General features: G+C 33.3%; 1 protein-coding gene and 1 long non-coding RNA gene across 2 annotated transcripts; one reads left to right on the top strand and one right to left on the bottom strand.

Annotated features, from left to right (window-relative positions):
- Positions 1-18: 18 nt before the first annotated feature.
- LOC148627025 (uncharacterized) lies at positions 19-9323 on the bottom strand. Its single transcript, XR_015919488.1, has 3 exons — positions 9165-9323; positions 2408-2505; positions 19-2011 (listed from the first exon to the last, which is right to left on the bottom strand). It is a non-coding gene; the product is annotated as an uncharacterized LOC148627025 (long non-coding RNA).
- Positions 9324-13145: 3822 nt separating this feature from the next.
- On the top strand, positions 13146-14087 carry LOC148627024 (uncharacterized). Its single transcript, XM_088564808.1, has one exon. The coding sequence runs from the start codon at positions 13146-13148 to the stop codon at positions 14085-14087; it is 942 nt and encodes a 313-aa protein (XP_088420934.1).
- The last annotated feature ends 1718 nt before the right edge of the window (positions 14088-15805 follow it).

Genomic DNA, 15805 nt, shown 5'->3' with positions numbered 1-15805 from the left:
GTAAGGATTTAACTAAAGTTATGGTTTTTCTTGAGCGTTTATTTATTTCCAAAATCTTTTTAAGCAATGCAATTTACAACAGAGTCTTCTTTAAAATGTAAAACAGCTTTTTTTAAATGAGTTCCAAAAGAAAAATTCCTTATGTATTATAAAAAAGCATAAACATATCCAAAAAAAAGTACCACCATAATAAAGTAAGCTGGAAGCCTTAACTGAAGCACATGTGTAACAACTAACATGTACATAAAATTACAAAGAAAACATTTAAAAGCGAATTCAGTTGGTCACTCAATTGCTCAACATTGAAAGTTCAGCTTTTATTTGTACATTCTATAATTTTGTGACTTTCTAGAATAATTTCTATACCCAAGAATATTTTATTTTTAATTTTTAACAGAGTATTCTGTTTTGTATTTAAAAACATAATTAGAAGTAAAGTATGATTTGTATGATATTTTCAGTCCATCTCAATACAGTAGTCTCCCCTGAAGACAAAACAAAATAAGATTCTTCACTAAATCACTTAACAAGTTATGTGAGTGTATAAGCAGTATTGAATGTACCAGAAGATAATATGACCACTTTCTAATATTTATTGTCAAGCAATGTTAACATAAGCCGTATATGGTTAAACTGACGAAGCAAGATTCCCATTATTTTCTATATCCTTCATGGTTTTTTATTGTTTATCTCTTGCTCAAAAATTTGTATTTGTTGTGATAAGTTCTCTCTACTTAATTAAATATTACAAGTAGTGAAATATTTTTTAACCAAAATGTATTTGTGTGGCCTTAGGCATGAAAATGAAATACTGTTCCAACTTAATTTCACTTGAATTGAAATATTACTGCTTTTATTTTCAAAATCTTGCACGTTTTAAATACATTGCAATCACAAAGTCTAATATTTGCTTATTTATAAATGCAAGGATACTTTTGCCTGAGTTTTATATAAGAACTTATGTATACATGAAGAAAATATGTAATATTTTATGACCCATCTAAATTGTCAATACAATAATATGCACTTCCCAGTATTATTATTGCATAAAATCATTTCATTAATTTTTTTGTGTAAACATATGTACCTGTATCATATATTCTCAATCTCTGTTTCTGTCTAATTTTTAGGAAGAACAATATTTCACACTTGTTTAAATCTTTGAATTGAAATAGTAGATATGTGATATCTTTGTAATAAAATACTACTATATAAAGCTTGGTGTACCATTAATATCACCAATTAAAGTATCAATATGAACACAGGTGTGTATTACAAGACAATATTTAATTAAAACACTTACATAATCTTATTCAGAGGCTTAAATGTCGCCTTAAAAAATAAAACTGAATAAATCCGAAATAAAAACAACTTTAAACTTTAAATTAATACTACCATTGTAAAATGATCATTCTAAACAAAAACTGAACTTGAGTACTGCTCCTTTTTAGAGAAAATTATAGCTATAACAAAAATTGAATTGGACACTTGTGTTTCTGATGTAAAGAAATATCTGTGAGTTTTGAATTTCCATGTACATATATATGCAATATTGTTGGAAATGAAAATTTACAGAAGTATTGGGAACTCAAACATGTCTTAAAAGCTGATAACCAAGATCAAAATAAGTACATAAATACACATTTACATTTGTAAAAATTGGCTCTTAAAACTGCTTCCCTGGAGAAATCACAAAGAAATGTATAGTAAAACCATCTTTTATTATAAAACCATTTACTAACTTTGAATGGTATTTCCAACAATATAAAACAGTTTACACTTCTGACAGTATATACAGTATAGAAGACAGATAAATTAATCACATTCAAGTACCAGTCATAAAACAATAGTAAAACAATAAAACAGACAATAAAATATAAAAGAAACAATATTTGCACCTATGAAATGACTAACAACTAAGACTGCACCATTCTCCATCAACTATATCTAAAATGCTGCTGTAGCTGAGATTCTCATCTCCCCTTCGGTATTTACAGTATGTTGAACTGGCCTGAAAGAAAAGGTCAAAGGTTAACACAGTGAACATGATAGGACCATAAGAGGCTACAATAAAATTCAATCACAAAGTACTTAAACACAATTGCATAATACTAGTACATGTATATCTAAGTCATTAAGACCTGTATAATAGTATAGTGTGCACAAATAAAATAATTCTAGGGGACGTAACTCATCTTTATTGGAAAATTTTGTTAATTTCATGCAAATTTAGACAAAAATAAGAAAATACTAGCCTGGAACCTCCCTTTTTCTGGACCCCTCCCTTCTGAAAATCTGTGGCTACGCTCATGATAAATGTATGAGTTTGGAATGTTCCTTTACTCTGTTATGACTTAACTTTCTCCTAAATAAATGATTCTCAGATTTTCTTTCTGGTTATACCTACCCTTTATCAGGAAATGACACACGATTTCTTTTTTTGACATTTGCACCTCTCTTCCTCAGGGACATCCTCTAAAACAACCTCTATGTGCCTCCCACATCCTGAAAAAAACAGTATTTTTTTGCAATAGACATGATAGAAAATGAAAAAAAAAGTGCATAAAGAGAATAAAAAAAAAAAATAGTTCATCCTTCAATAGCAGAACTAAGATAAAATAAGATGCCTTGTGGATCACAGTTACCTGGTAGATGTGCCTGCAGAGGCTGAACCCTGAACAGATGCAACAAATATTGACATCATCTTTCAGGTTGATAAACCTCTGAGTTTTGATTGCTCTTATATTTTTGACACAGGATTAGATTTTGAACAGAATGGTGAAGGTCAAATATCATAAAAACATGCAATAAGACTTATAAAAGATTTATTAATGGACAGACAAACAGACGGACAGAAAATGTTATTTCTATAGATTCCAAAAATTTGTTTCTGGAAAGTATGATAAGATAAATTAAAGTGCTGTTAGCACTGTTTTTTTTTTATTCTAATTGATATTGTAGCATGAACAAAGTTTCAAAGAATAATTGTCAGAAACATATTTACAGGATATAAAAGATGAATTGAATGATATAAAATGAATTGCATTTGGACTATATTTTTGTGTAGTGTTCAGAACTAATAGGGAAGTTCCTGGCATGAACCGGCAACATGAGGTATTTTGATCATAAAGGATCAAAACCCAAAAACCTATAACAATCGAAATAAAAAATTCACAGTGATGTGGCATTGTGTCAAAGTTTCATTGAGTAACAGTTTAAAGATGGGAAACTGCTAATTCTTGTATGAATAAAGTTCCATATTCCAAAATTTTATGTATAATCCTAAAATGTAAAATCAAAAAGGAGCTTACATCTAATAGAAATAAACAATTCAACAAAGTTTCATGAACATTGCTTTCAGTGTTATTGTGAAAATATTAGAAATCTCCTCTTTCATTTAAAATGAAGACAAAAAACTTGAAAATGGAAAATCAGAAATTAATTACAAGCTTACATCAGTAAAAATATAGTATTTTACTACATGTATTTTTCAAAGGTTCGTGAAAAAGAATGCAACCACTATTGATTTATAGTCCCATATACTGTGAAATTCCCCCTATCTTTAAATCCCATGACTCAAAATAAAAAAAAAACGATTATAAAAATTAAATGGGAGCTTACCATCAAAATCAATAAACGACTCACCAAAGTTTCACTGGAATCACTGCCAGTGAGTTATAGTCCAAAAACAGAAATAACCTCATTAAAGAGTGAATGAAGTCCCATTAATCAAAATGAAAAATTGGAAATTTATAAAAAAAAAAAATCAACAGGGAGCTCATATCAATTAAAGGAAACAATTCACAAAAATTGGAGGAAGCATTTTTGAGTTATTATTGTGCACAGTGGGAACAAAGGAAGAATGGACATCTGTATACCATAATATGTCCCATCTAGAAAGATGGGCATATTATAATAAGAAATTTCAGCCAGGAAAAAATACAAATATTTCAAACATTAAATTTTTAATGTCATCTATGTACTTGTGAAACAGGGATGGGGTAATTGTAATCAGTAATCGTAATCTGCTGTTATTCATTACACTTTCACAAGTAATTGCATGTAATTAGTAATCATTGTTATTCATGATTATATGTAATAATATATAAACGATTACTGGGTGAAAAAGTGGTGTGTCATGATTACTTTTAGATTACATTTTGATTAAATTACCAAAAAAAATCCTGTAAAAAAAAAAGATTATCAAGGAGTATTCCCCTTTTATCAAACTTAACATTTTAATTGATTTTAGCAACTGAAAATGGAGATTGACTATTAAACATCCTATTTAGTAGAATATATACTGATACAATGTAAAAGCTTTTTCTTAAAGAGTAATCAAGGGAACCAAGATTATAGCGGTAATCAAAAGAATGTAATCCAGGGACAAAGACCAGATATGGAAAACAGACATACACAACAAAGAACATAAAGTAACTAAAATCACACATACAAAGTAACAAAAGCAAATGAGCAACTCGGACTCCACTAAAAACTGGGAGCATGAACCAAGTGCACAGTTAGGGTAAGCGTCCTCTGCTTCTCTACAAACACCCGCTGAGTTGCTCATAAAAAGTCAAGTCCGGGGTAGATAAACGAAGAAAGGAAAACTATGACCCGTTGAATAAATCAGTTTTCATGGTGCAGATGGATATGCCATAACAATCCACGAGTTCATGATGACGACCATAAAACTTCTGTAGTGATGACTTCAGTTTTGTAGCAACATAACCCTGTTCCAGAAGCCTATTTGTTAGAGTTTTAGCGTGATACAAAAAGTCTGTGTAGTTTTGGCAAGCTCTGGCATAACGTATGAGTTGAGATATGAACACTCCATACACAGGTGCTGAAGGGATGTTGCCACAAATAAAAGAAAAGTTGACAATTCTGAATGAAAAGTCATCACGTTTGTCGTAAAGTTTGGTCAATAGTTTTCCTTTTCCATCAATTTAATTTGGTCAAGATATGAGGCTGACTTCACAGTGTCTGTAGTATCCTTTATCTCAAGTTCTTTGGGGTAGATGTGATGTATCAAATCCCCGAAATTAGGATTGTTTAAAGATATTATGTCATCTATATAGCAGAAACTGAAATTAGAGGATCTAGCCAAACGATATTCTTTCTTTCAGATCAGATCAGCTGTAAAGTCAGCCTCATAAGAGTGAAGAAATAGGTCAGCAAATAAAGGAGCACAATTTGTTCCCATTGGAATGCTGACCATTTGTTGAAAAACATGTCCACCACACTGGACAAATATGTTGTTGAATAAAAATTTCAGCATTTTATACAAATCTTCCTCTGTATATTTGGAAGATGATTTGGAATTATTTCTTACAAAGTATGAGGAATCTCTACCAAAAAATGTATATAATTAGGTGTACCATCTTTTTTGGAAAAACAATGATGTATAATGTTTTTAAGTCTAGATTTTAACTGAGTATGGGAAATAGAAGTATACAGTGTTGAAAATTCTTAGGTTTTAATGCTATTGTATTCAGATAATAGTCTTGAACTGATTGTCTCCAACAGATCTTTTGAATTTTTCAGGATCCACATTGAGTTAATACCACTACGGGAGTAACAAGTGTTGTGGTAGGACTGCTGACCCTCTTTGACAGTTGTGAGTATCGAAGTTAAAAGTTTTGAAAGAGGTTTGTTGGTACATTTTGCAGATCCAGCTATGAAACGCTGTTTAAAATTGATAAATCCTAACTATGAAAATCACCACTATTCATCAAAAGAACCCTAAAGTATAAATTGTGATACTATGTACTTAACAGGAAATACCAAAAAAGCAATTATTTCACTGAAGTATAAATACTATATGGGTTTTTATATTGAAATGTATGTCAATTGAAGTGAATTTTCAGTGGAGTAGAGGTACATGTTAAAATGCATTTGAGTCAAAACGTTTAATATGAGTGACTGCAATTATCTTGATTCCGACAGAAAGCTTTTATTGCTACATGATGATGCCTACAATTTTTAGTGCATCATTTGCAATATTCCAGAATTTGGTGTTGGAAAAATTGAGTCACAGATATCTAGACTTGTGACCCTGTTGGGTACAAATATAGGCTTTAACTAAAGAAGAATCTGTGGATATTCTATGTCAACAAATTGATTCATAAATGGGAGTTATGAAAGAACTTGAAAATCATCTTGAATTTGAGTAGGAATGGACCCTCTTAAACTAAATGACTATTGTTCATAGAAGCATTCCAGAAATTAAAAAAAAAATCATTGAGAGCCTTTGTCATACGGATCATTTTATTAATTAAAATTTACCGACTTTCTAATACAATTTTCAAATTATAAGCCCCAAAAGTATGACAATTGTCAAAAATAACTCTCTTAGAGAGGCAGAAAGAGTAATCAAGGGAACCAAGGTTATAGAAAACATCATTTATATGCCATGAGGCACTATAACATTTGCCATTAATTATTCATATTTACTGTTCTTTTTATGTCTATTTATACCCCCACAAGTTTGGGGGTATATACATGTAGGTTTCACCCAGTCTGCCTGTCCGCAACTATTTTCTTAGCAGCTTACAGCATTGTTACACATGAAACTTTGTGGGATGCAATATAACCACATGGAGATGTGCAAACTGTCAGGAATTTAATTTTGGGCAAAAATAGTAGAAATGGCAGGTGATGGACTTGAGCATTTTTCAGCAATATTCGGTCTGATGTATTGTCCACAATACCTCCTCAACGACTGGCAGATTTGTTATGAAACATTGTAAGTGTTCATCTATCAATCAAGCAACTAAAATTCAAGATGCTTTTATGTATACTCTTGTTTACCCATTCAAGAAAAAAATGAAAGGCTAGATTTATCCTTGTCCTAATATTTTTTGTTTACATATAAAAAAATCATTTTGGCACTTTGCCCCATAGGACAAAAAGGCAGGAACTATTTCCATTTAAAATAAAAAGGCAGGATGGAAAATTTGATCCTAGCTCCCACTAGAAATCAGATTGCTGCTCCCTAACATTTAATTTTTTTTTTCTAACTTGTACTTTAATTTACATGCATGGTTTCTGAGTAATTAAAATGACTGCTTGATTTAAATGCATGTCACTTAACAGAAATTCAAACTCAAAATTTGTTTCAACTTGTAATACATATATTAAATTTCTCAGTTATACTTGAAAGCTGTGAAATTCAGGGAAACAAATTTTATATAAATTCATTGGCCAGAACTCTTAAATGGGAATTCATGATTTTGAAGTTGTAGACCTTGCCATTTTTGGTCAATTTTACACCCTGCTAGATTTTACATATCTGCTTCCATACTTGAGCAATTTGCAAAGAAATAGAAATACAGTATGACCCCTATGTTGTAATTTTTAACACTGTTGGCCATAGTAGAGTGGTTATTTAAGAACAAATCTTGTCATTTCATTGCAAAATCAATAGTGGTTTCAGGAAAGAAGATGGAAAAAGTTAACAATTCCAGATACCAAGTGAGAGCAATAGCTTACAAGGAACTACCATAATGGCTTAGCTTCAAGTATTTTAAATTACATGAAACTATGTGACTTTTGTTCAAAAACTTCCAGGTATCATATGCTCAGCTCATTTTCAGTGATGCATATTTAAGCACTTGATCATTTTCAACTTAAATTTATATTAACCGGAAAATGATCCATTATTTGGTATTTGAAATTTAAATTCATGCAAGGGTAGAGTTATAAAATATCCTATAAAAACGGTAAACTTAAACACACCTTTCTTAGGTTACATCTTTACTGAATGACTTGATCAACTGTCACATCTAACACAAAGACTGACTTTTCGCTATTTAAATGCCAGAATTTTGCCCAAGGCTAAACAATGATATATTGTACAAGTGTGTTCAACATTGCTATTGACACATATCTAAACAAAAATATATCAGATAGCTTTATGTACCAGTACAGTTTTGTCACTAAAAACTAAAGAGTTTTGTATTCTGTTTCAAATAGTTTTGCTGTTCAAAGTGACACACCTTTATTTTTTTTTTTTGGGGGGGGGGGGTAAAAATAAAAATAAAAAAAACATGTTAAAGACTTAGCTTTCATATAACACACCAAATTTTATCAATAGGTCAAGCAAACAGAATCATATATGTAGATAATGGACTTGTACAAAAGATTAAACAAGCTTAAAATGTTCCTTTCAGGAATTATTAAACCATGTCAAATCTTGTTTACTTTAAGACTCTGTAATCAAATGGTTTTCTACTCTATTCTTTTTTGTACAATGTACATTTGTATTTAAAACTGGATAAATTCTTTGAGGTGTAAGTAATGTGGATATAAAATATTGTAACACCTCAGTATTGATCTAGAAGAAAATTATGCTGAAATATAAAGTTCTGGACTCCAAGTTTAATATAATGTATAACTTACACACTTAAGAAGGGTGTTCACATTAGCTGCTTGTGGTGCTGTTGTATAGTTAAACCAAAGAAAGTCCTTCATTCTTACAGTGACTGATTTAAGGGAGTCTGGGGGTTGGACCCCCTTTTTATTGAGAATTTTGTTAATTTGTGTGGCAAAAATTAGCAAATTAGTCTGGATCCCTCTCCAATTTTTAAAAAAAAAATATGAATCATTAACCCATCCCCTTATTTAATAAATTCCTAGACCACACCTGCACTTCATAGAAAATCTTTTTTTAGAACTATTATAAATTGAATCAAACACATGATGTTCAATTTTTTTCTTACAAATGTGTATATATACCAGTATATATGTTCTTAAACCCAAAAAGGAACTTGTAAAAGTATTAATTATTACGGTTATTTTACACAAAAGTTAAGGATACAGGATTTCAGGTTTTGTGTGCATAATATTTGAAAAATCAGGATTCCATACTAAACATTTTTACTCAAGTTTAGGGAGGGGATATGCCTGCATGGATATGTATCCATGCCTGACTTGAACTGTTAATGTGTACATGTATGTACAGTATAAAAATGCACATTAAGTTTTCTTTATTTCAAAAACAATCAAACTGGGATTCTCTTTTTGTAAGTTACAAATTATTTTTTCTGATACTATTTTTTACTTTTTTTATTCTTAAAGAATAAAGCATCATTTTACAAAATCTTCAACTGCACTCTGTCTCTGACTGCACTACTTATCAAATTTAATTTTAAATCATTTACCTGTCCAGGTCATCTTCTGACATTTTTTGCATCTCACTTTAACACACATCCTTTACTCTCTGGCATTGCACCCAGTAGGATATAACCAACCGATCAACCTGGTTGAGGTCACAAAATAGGACGCTCTAAATTTTTACCTGACATGTGCACATGTGACAGAACAGGTGAGAACGGTCTCACTAATTACCGACAAGAAACGTCAAGAAGCAACAAGAAATTGATTTAGCGACAAGAAGTTTGAATTAGCGGCAAGAAACTAAAAAATACCGACAAGAGGAGAGAGACTATATTTATTTGCTGTTTGAATTATAAAAAAAAAATGAAAAAATAGAAATAATTGTAAGAAGTTATAAATCCCTGGTTATACTTTAAAAAAAATTGTACATGCAAAGTTGATAAAAACAGACATTAATACATATTAATGTCTGGTAAAAATTTGCCATATCAGGTTTAAAATTTCGAGAAACTAATATTAATCATATAGATCATTTTAAATGACATTTTAAAATACAATAAAGAAATAAATTGATGAAAAGGGTGAAAAATAACGTAATTTGCAAAGATTTTAGTTTAAAAATGCCATGTTTTTATCAAAAGATTAAGATATATATTATCTATTTCTTTGATGTTATATGCTATTTTTATTTTCAAAAAATATTTGAAATCATTCTTAACGAATGAAGATATGTCAGGATTCTAGATCATTCTAAATTCCGATATATTTGTATATTTACGCATATCGGCCGATCGGATTACTTAAGTTATGACATTCATCCACGTGCCGGCCAACAAGGTGTTAATCACTGACTTGTGGTGGCACGTGGGCTTTAACCCGGCACATGGGTCGTTAAATTGTTAATTGAGGTAGTTATTATATTAATTACCTCAAAGAAGCCACTCACCCTTTCATCTCACAATCAAGAGTTTTGGTAGCTAGAATTGTTGTGTTAACCTTCAGAATCAAACACACTGATTCTTTTGATGTAAAAATTAAAAACAATATTGGCCGTAATAAGTTTTTTCTAGCATTATAATTTATGAAGCCATAGACCAGAAAACTAAGTAAAGTAAAAACACTGTTGATGATTCAAAGTGTGGTTGTTTTGTTAGTCATTTACGTTAAAAAGGTTACTAGTACAGGACCTGTTTTCCTACCAAGCTGACTGAAGCCAAAACTTAACTGATCTTATACATGCATTCAATACACCCAAGATGAATATAATGGTGGGCTTGAAGTCATATACTAATTCGTCTCATTCAAGTTTATTCAGTATCAATCTTCCAAAGGTCTACAACAAAGATGAGATACCCGTCTCAAGTACACATATTCCTAGAGAAGATGAAATTTCAAAATGGAGTCATTTGTCGCACATTAAATGGCAGTCACCGGATTGTGAAGTAGGTCTGATGATTGGAAATAACGTTCCGAATGCATATATGCCATTAGACATGGCTACAGGTTGCAGTGGATCACCTCACGCTACTAGAACTAGATTAGGATGGATCATTTGGAATGTAATCAGAGACTTTGACGAAACAGAACAGGTTGTGAAATCGAGCGCAATTGATGACTTTTATTTAGAAATTCTTTGAACTATGATTTCCGGGAAAGAATCATCGATGATAAATTGGAAAATTCTGTCGAAGATAAGAAGTTCTAAGAATTAGTGAACAAGTCACTCAACTTCAAGAACGGTCACTACGAGATAGGTTTACCATTTCGAGATCCATATATGACTCTTCCTTCCGAATAATGCATATCAGGGAAAGAAACGTTTGAAAGGACTGAAAACAAAGTTTGCCACAAATCCGAAATTCAAAGAAGATTATATCGAGTTCATGAATAAGCTCATTGAGAAAGGTTATATGGAAATCGTCCCACTAGAAGATTTGGACAGAAATGGTGGCCGAGTTTGGTATCTGCCTCATCACGGAGTGTATCACGCACAGAAAAATAAGATCCGTGTAGTCTTTGACTGCTCAGCAACCTATATGGGCATTTCGTTGAATTCACAGTTACTCCAAGACCCAAACCTGACGAACAATTTACTTGGCGTTCTTTTACGATTCAGAGAGGAACATGTGGCTATTCTAGGAGATATTGAAGCGATGTTCCATCAGGTTAGAGTTCCTGTGATAGATAGAGATTGTCTTAGATCCTTTTGGTGGCCGAATGGCAATGTAGTTGAAAATCCCGTTGAGTACAGAATGACCGTCCATCTGTTTGGGGCAACGTCCTCACCAACATGTTGTAACTTTGCGTTGAAACAGACTGTTGAAGATTATGCACACAGATATCATCCGTCTGTATCGAAAATTATGACAAACAGTATGTATGTCGATGACTGTCTTACATCTGTGGAATCCGAGGGCAAAGCAATCGATGTTATTAGAGATGTGACTTCTATGTGCAAAAATGGCAGATTTAAAATGACTAAATGGATCAGTAATATGCCGTCCGTTATAGACACGATACCTGAAGATGATCGAGCTAAAGATGTTCAGCACTGGAACCTTGATGATGACTTACCTGTAGAACGAGCTCTCGGTGTACAATGGAACATGGAAACTGACTGTTTTGAATTCAGTTAATGAATGAACTTAAATGTAAGGACAAACCAACGACTAGACGGAATGTTCTATCGATTACAAGTTCAATCTACGACCCTATGGGAATGATATCACCATTTGTGCTCACAGCGAAGTCTATTTTACAACGATTGTGTACGAAGGGTTACAGTTGGGATCAAGAGCTCACTGGAGCCGAGCTTAAACAATGGACTGACTGGCTAGCTCAACTTAGCGAACTAGAAAATATACAACTACCGAGATGTTACAAGTCCACAGATATAACAGAGATCGAATCTTGTCAACTGCATTGTTTCTCCGATGCTAGTGAAACAGGGTATGGAATGGTTTTCTATATTAGACTTGTTGACAATGCGAATAGAATCAATTGTGCATTTGTACTTGGAAAATCTAGAGTTAATCCCCTCAAGAAAATTACGATACCGCGACTTGAGCTCGCCGCCGCTGCGAAGGCTGTCAGGTTAAGTAAAGTTATTGTTGATGAATTGAATTACACAATCGACCAAATTCTATTCTGGACAGACAGTATGTCCGTTTTGCGTTATATTCACAATCTGAAATCACGATTTCAAACTTTTGTTGCTAACAGACTAGAAGTTATTCAGGAAGTAACAAAACCTGAGCAATGGAAATATGTCAATACGAAAGTCAACCCAGCGGACACTGCGCCTAGGGGAATGAAAGCCTCACACTTCAAGACAAACACGGCATGGCTAAATGGTCCGGATTTTCTTTGGAAAACGGAATGTGAGTGGCCAAAACAAGAGATAGACATTTCAATTCCCGATTCCGATTGCGAAATAAAGGAAACAGTTAATACACTTATAACGGAACCGAATTATGACATACTTGACAAATTGATGACTCGATATTCAGATTGGATGAAACTAAAACGAGTAGTGTGTAGAATTTTGATATTCTTCGATCTTCTGAAAGGACGATGTGACAAAGCGAAAACTGAAACGAAACGAAACCTGATCATGACGTATATGATTAAAGAAATGTATTATCCGATATATCCAGAAACAACATTTCGCCGATGAAATAGATTCTCTATCTAGTGATTCGAAGAAAACTTTAAAGAAAACATCCAAACTATACAAACTGGATCCGTATATAGATTATGACGGCATATTGAGAGTAGGTGGTAGATTAGACCGAGCGGAAATACCTTACGATATGAAACATCCGATTATACTGCCAAAGAATTCGAATATTTCGATGTTGATTATCAATGACATTCATCGTGCGATAGGACATCTTGGCAGAAATTCGATTCTATCAGAACTTAGAAAACGATACTGGATAATCGGTGCAAGTTCACTTACAAAAAGAATGTTATCGAAGTGCGTCACGTGCAGGAGATATCAGGGACCATTACTCGAACAAAAGATGGCTGATCTGCCAGCAGAGAGACTTCAACCGGATAAACCTGCGTTTTCTATGGTTGGCGTTGATTTCTTCGGACCGTTCTACATCAAGAAATGTAGGAATACTGTTAAAAGGTATGGAATGATATTAACTTGTATGTCTGTACGTGCAGTACATCTGGAAATAGTACATTCAATGGACACGGATTCATGTGTCAATGCAATAAGACGTTTTATTGCCCGGAGAGGTGTACCCGAACTTATCCGATCTGACAACGGAACGAATCTGATAGGTGCAGAACGAGAAATGCGAGAGGAAATTCTTAGATGGAACATTGACAAGATTGAAAGTTTCATGACTCAAAATTGTATAAGATGGGAATTCAATCCACCATCGGCTTCCCATTTCGGAGGAATTTGGGAGCGGCTAATTCGATCAGTGAGAAAGATCCTGTATTCAGTAATCAAAGAACAGAACATCAGACTAGACGATGACGGACTTATGACATTTATGTGCGAAGTTGAATCAATACTAAACAACCGCCCACTTACCGGCATATCCGACAGTGGGAACGACATCAATGTTCTCACGCCAAATCATCTGCTCTTATTACGCCCAGGAGAATATTTTCCTCCTGGAACATTCTGTAAAACAGACAGTTACGTACGAAGACGTTGGAGACAAATACAATACTTGACTGATTTATTTTGGAGAAGGTGGACATCAGAATACATACCATCCCTACAGAAAAGGCAAAAGTGGATTAATGAGAAAAGAAACGTCGAAATAGGCGATGTTGTAATAATACAAGACAATTGTCCGAGAAACTATTGTAACTTAGGTCGAATAATCGAAGTGTTCAAAAACAATGGCGGATTCGTACGTTCAGCGAAAGTGAAGACAGCTACGACATTAACTAGACCAATTGCGAAACTGTGTATGTTGGTAGAGAATGACCAATAGAACAGTATAAAGACTATTAAATGTTTGTGCACCAGAAACTTTTTGATTTCTGACTTTGATTAAGAGTTTATTTTTTGTTTTAATTGACTTTTTCACTTTGGCTCGTATTAATAATTTTGATAATTGTGTTTTATGACCACAATTAAGGGGCCGGAATGTTGAGACCAAAGTGTTTGATTTTGGTGATTGATTGATTTCACACAATTTGCATAGAATTATATGTTACATTGGTTTATATCCCTTTAAAAAAGCTTACTCTTAAATGAAAACAATGAAGGTCACGTATCTATTTCGATGAAGAATTATCAGAATGATCACTTTTGAGGGTTTATTGAGTCTACCAATACGGTATGTACATTTATGTTTCTTGAAAACCCGTTTGATATGTGTATTTTATATATGCATAATGTTTTTGATATATTGTTCTAGATATTGACTTGTGGCTATATTTATCCGAGGTGTCCTTTTCCATGTAAATGTTTAAATGTCCAGAGACAATAACAACACCAAACTTATATTTTGTCATTCCACACAAATAATACATATTTATTTCTAAAGTTACTCTCTCTTAAACGGGTCACGTCCGATTTTTCCATCTGTGGACTTGTAACATCTTGGTAGTTGTATATTTTCTAGTTTGCTAAGTTGAGCTAGCCAATCAGTCCATTGTTTAAGCTCGGCTCCAGTGAGCTCTTGATCCCAACTGTAACCCTTCGTACACAATCGTTGTGGAATAGATTTCGCTGTGAGCACAAATGGTGATATTATTCCCATAGGGTCGTAGATTGAACTTGTAATCGATAGAACATTCCGTCTAGTCGTTGGTTTGTCCTTACATTTAAGTTCATTCATTAACTGAATTCAAAACAGTCAGTTTCCATGTTCCATTGTACACCGAGAGCTCGTTCTACAGGTAAGTCATCATCAAGGTTCCAGTGCTGAACATCTTTAGCTCGATCATCTTCAGGTATCGAGTCTATAACGGACGGCATATTACTGATCCATTTAGTCATTTTAAATCCGCCATTTTTGCACATAGAAGTCACATCTCTAATAACATCGATTGCTTTGCCCTCGGATTCCACAGATGTAAGACAGTCATCGACAAACATACTGTTTGTCATAATTTTCGATACAGACGGATGATATCTGTGTGCATAATCTTCAACAGTCTGTTTCAACGCAAAGTTACAACATATTGGCGAGGACGTTGCCCCAAACAGATGGACGGTCATTCTGTACTCAACGGGATTTTCAACTACATTGCCATTCGGCCACCAAAAGAATCTAAGACAATCTCTATCTATCACAGGAACTCTAACCTGATGGAACATCGCTTCAATATCTCCTAGAATAGCCACATGTTCCTCTCTGAATCGTAAAAGAACGCCAAGTAAATTGTTTGTCAGGTTTGGGCCTTGGAGTAACTGTGAATTCAACGAAATGCTCATATAGGTTGCTGAGCAGTCAAAGACTACACGGATCTTATTTTTCTGTGCGTGATACACTCCGTGATGAGACAGATACCAAACTCGGCCACCATTTCTGTCCAAATCTTCTAGTGGGACGATTTCCATATAACCTTTCTCAATGAGCTTATTCATGAACTCGATATAATCTTCTTTGAATTTCGGATTTGTGGCAAACTTTGTTTTCAGTCCTTTCAAACGTTGTTTTCCCTGATATGCATTATTCGGAAGGAAGAGTCATATATGGAT

The sequence above is a fragment of the Perna viridis genome, chromosome 1, assembly GCF_037379345.1.
Source record: "Perna viridis isolate PV_CMFRI_1.1 ecotype Kerala chromosome 1, ASM3737934v1, whole genome shotgun sequence".
Classification (NCBI taxonomy): domain Eukaryota; kingdom Metazoa; phylum Mollusca; class Bivalvia; order Mytilida; family Mytilidae; genus Perna; species Perna viridis.
Note: the sequence above shows the minus strand (reverse complement) of the source record. Positions and strands in the feature narration are given on the sequence as shown.

Bases quoted from the DNA above. Each gene is read 5' to 3' on its own strand.
- LOC148627024 (XM_088564808.1), top strand. From the start codon at position 13,146: ATGGCTGATCTGCCAGCAGAGAGACTTCAACCGGATAAACCTGCGTTT.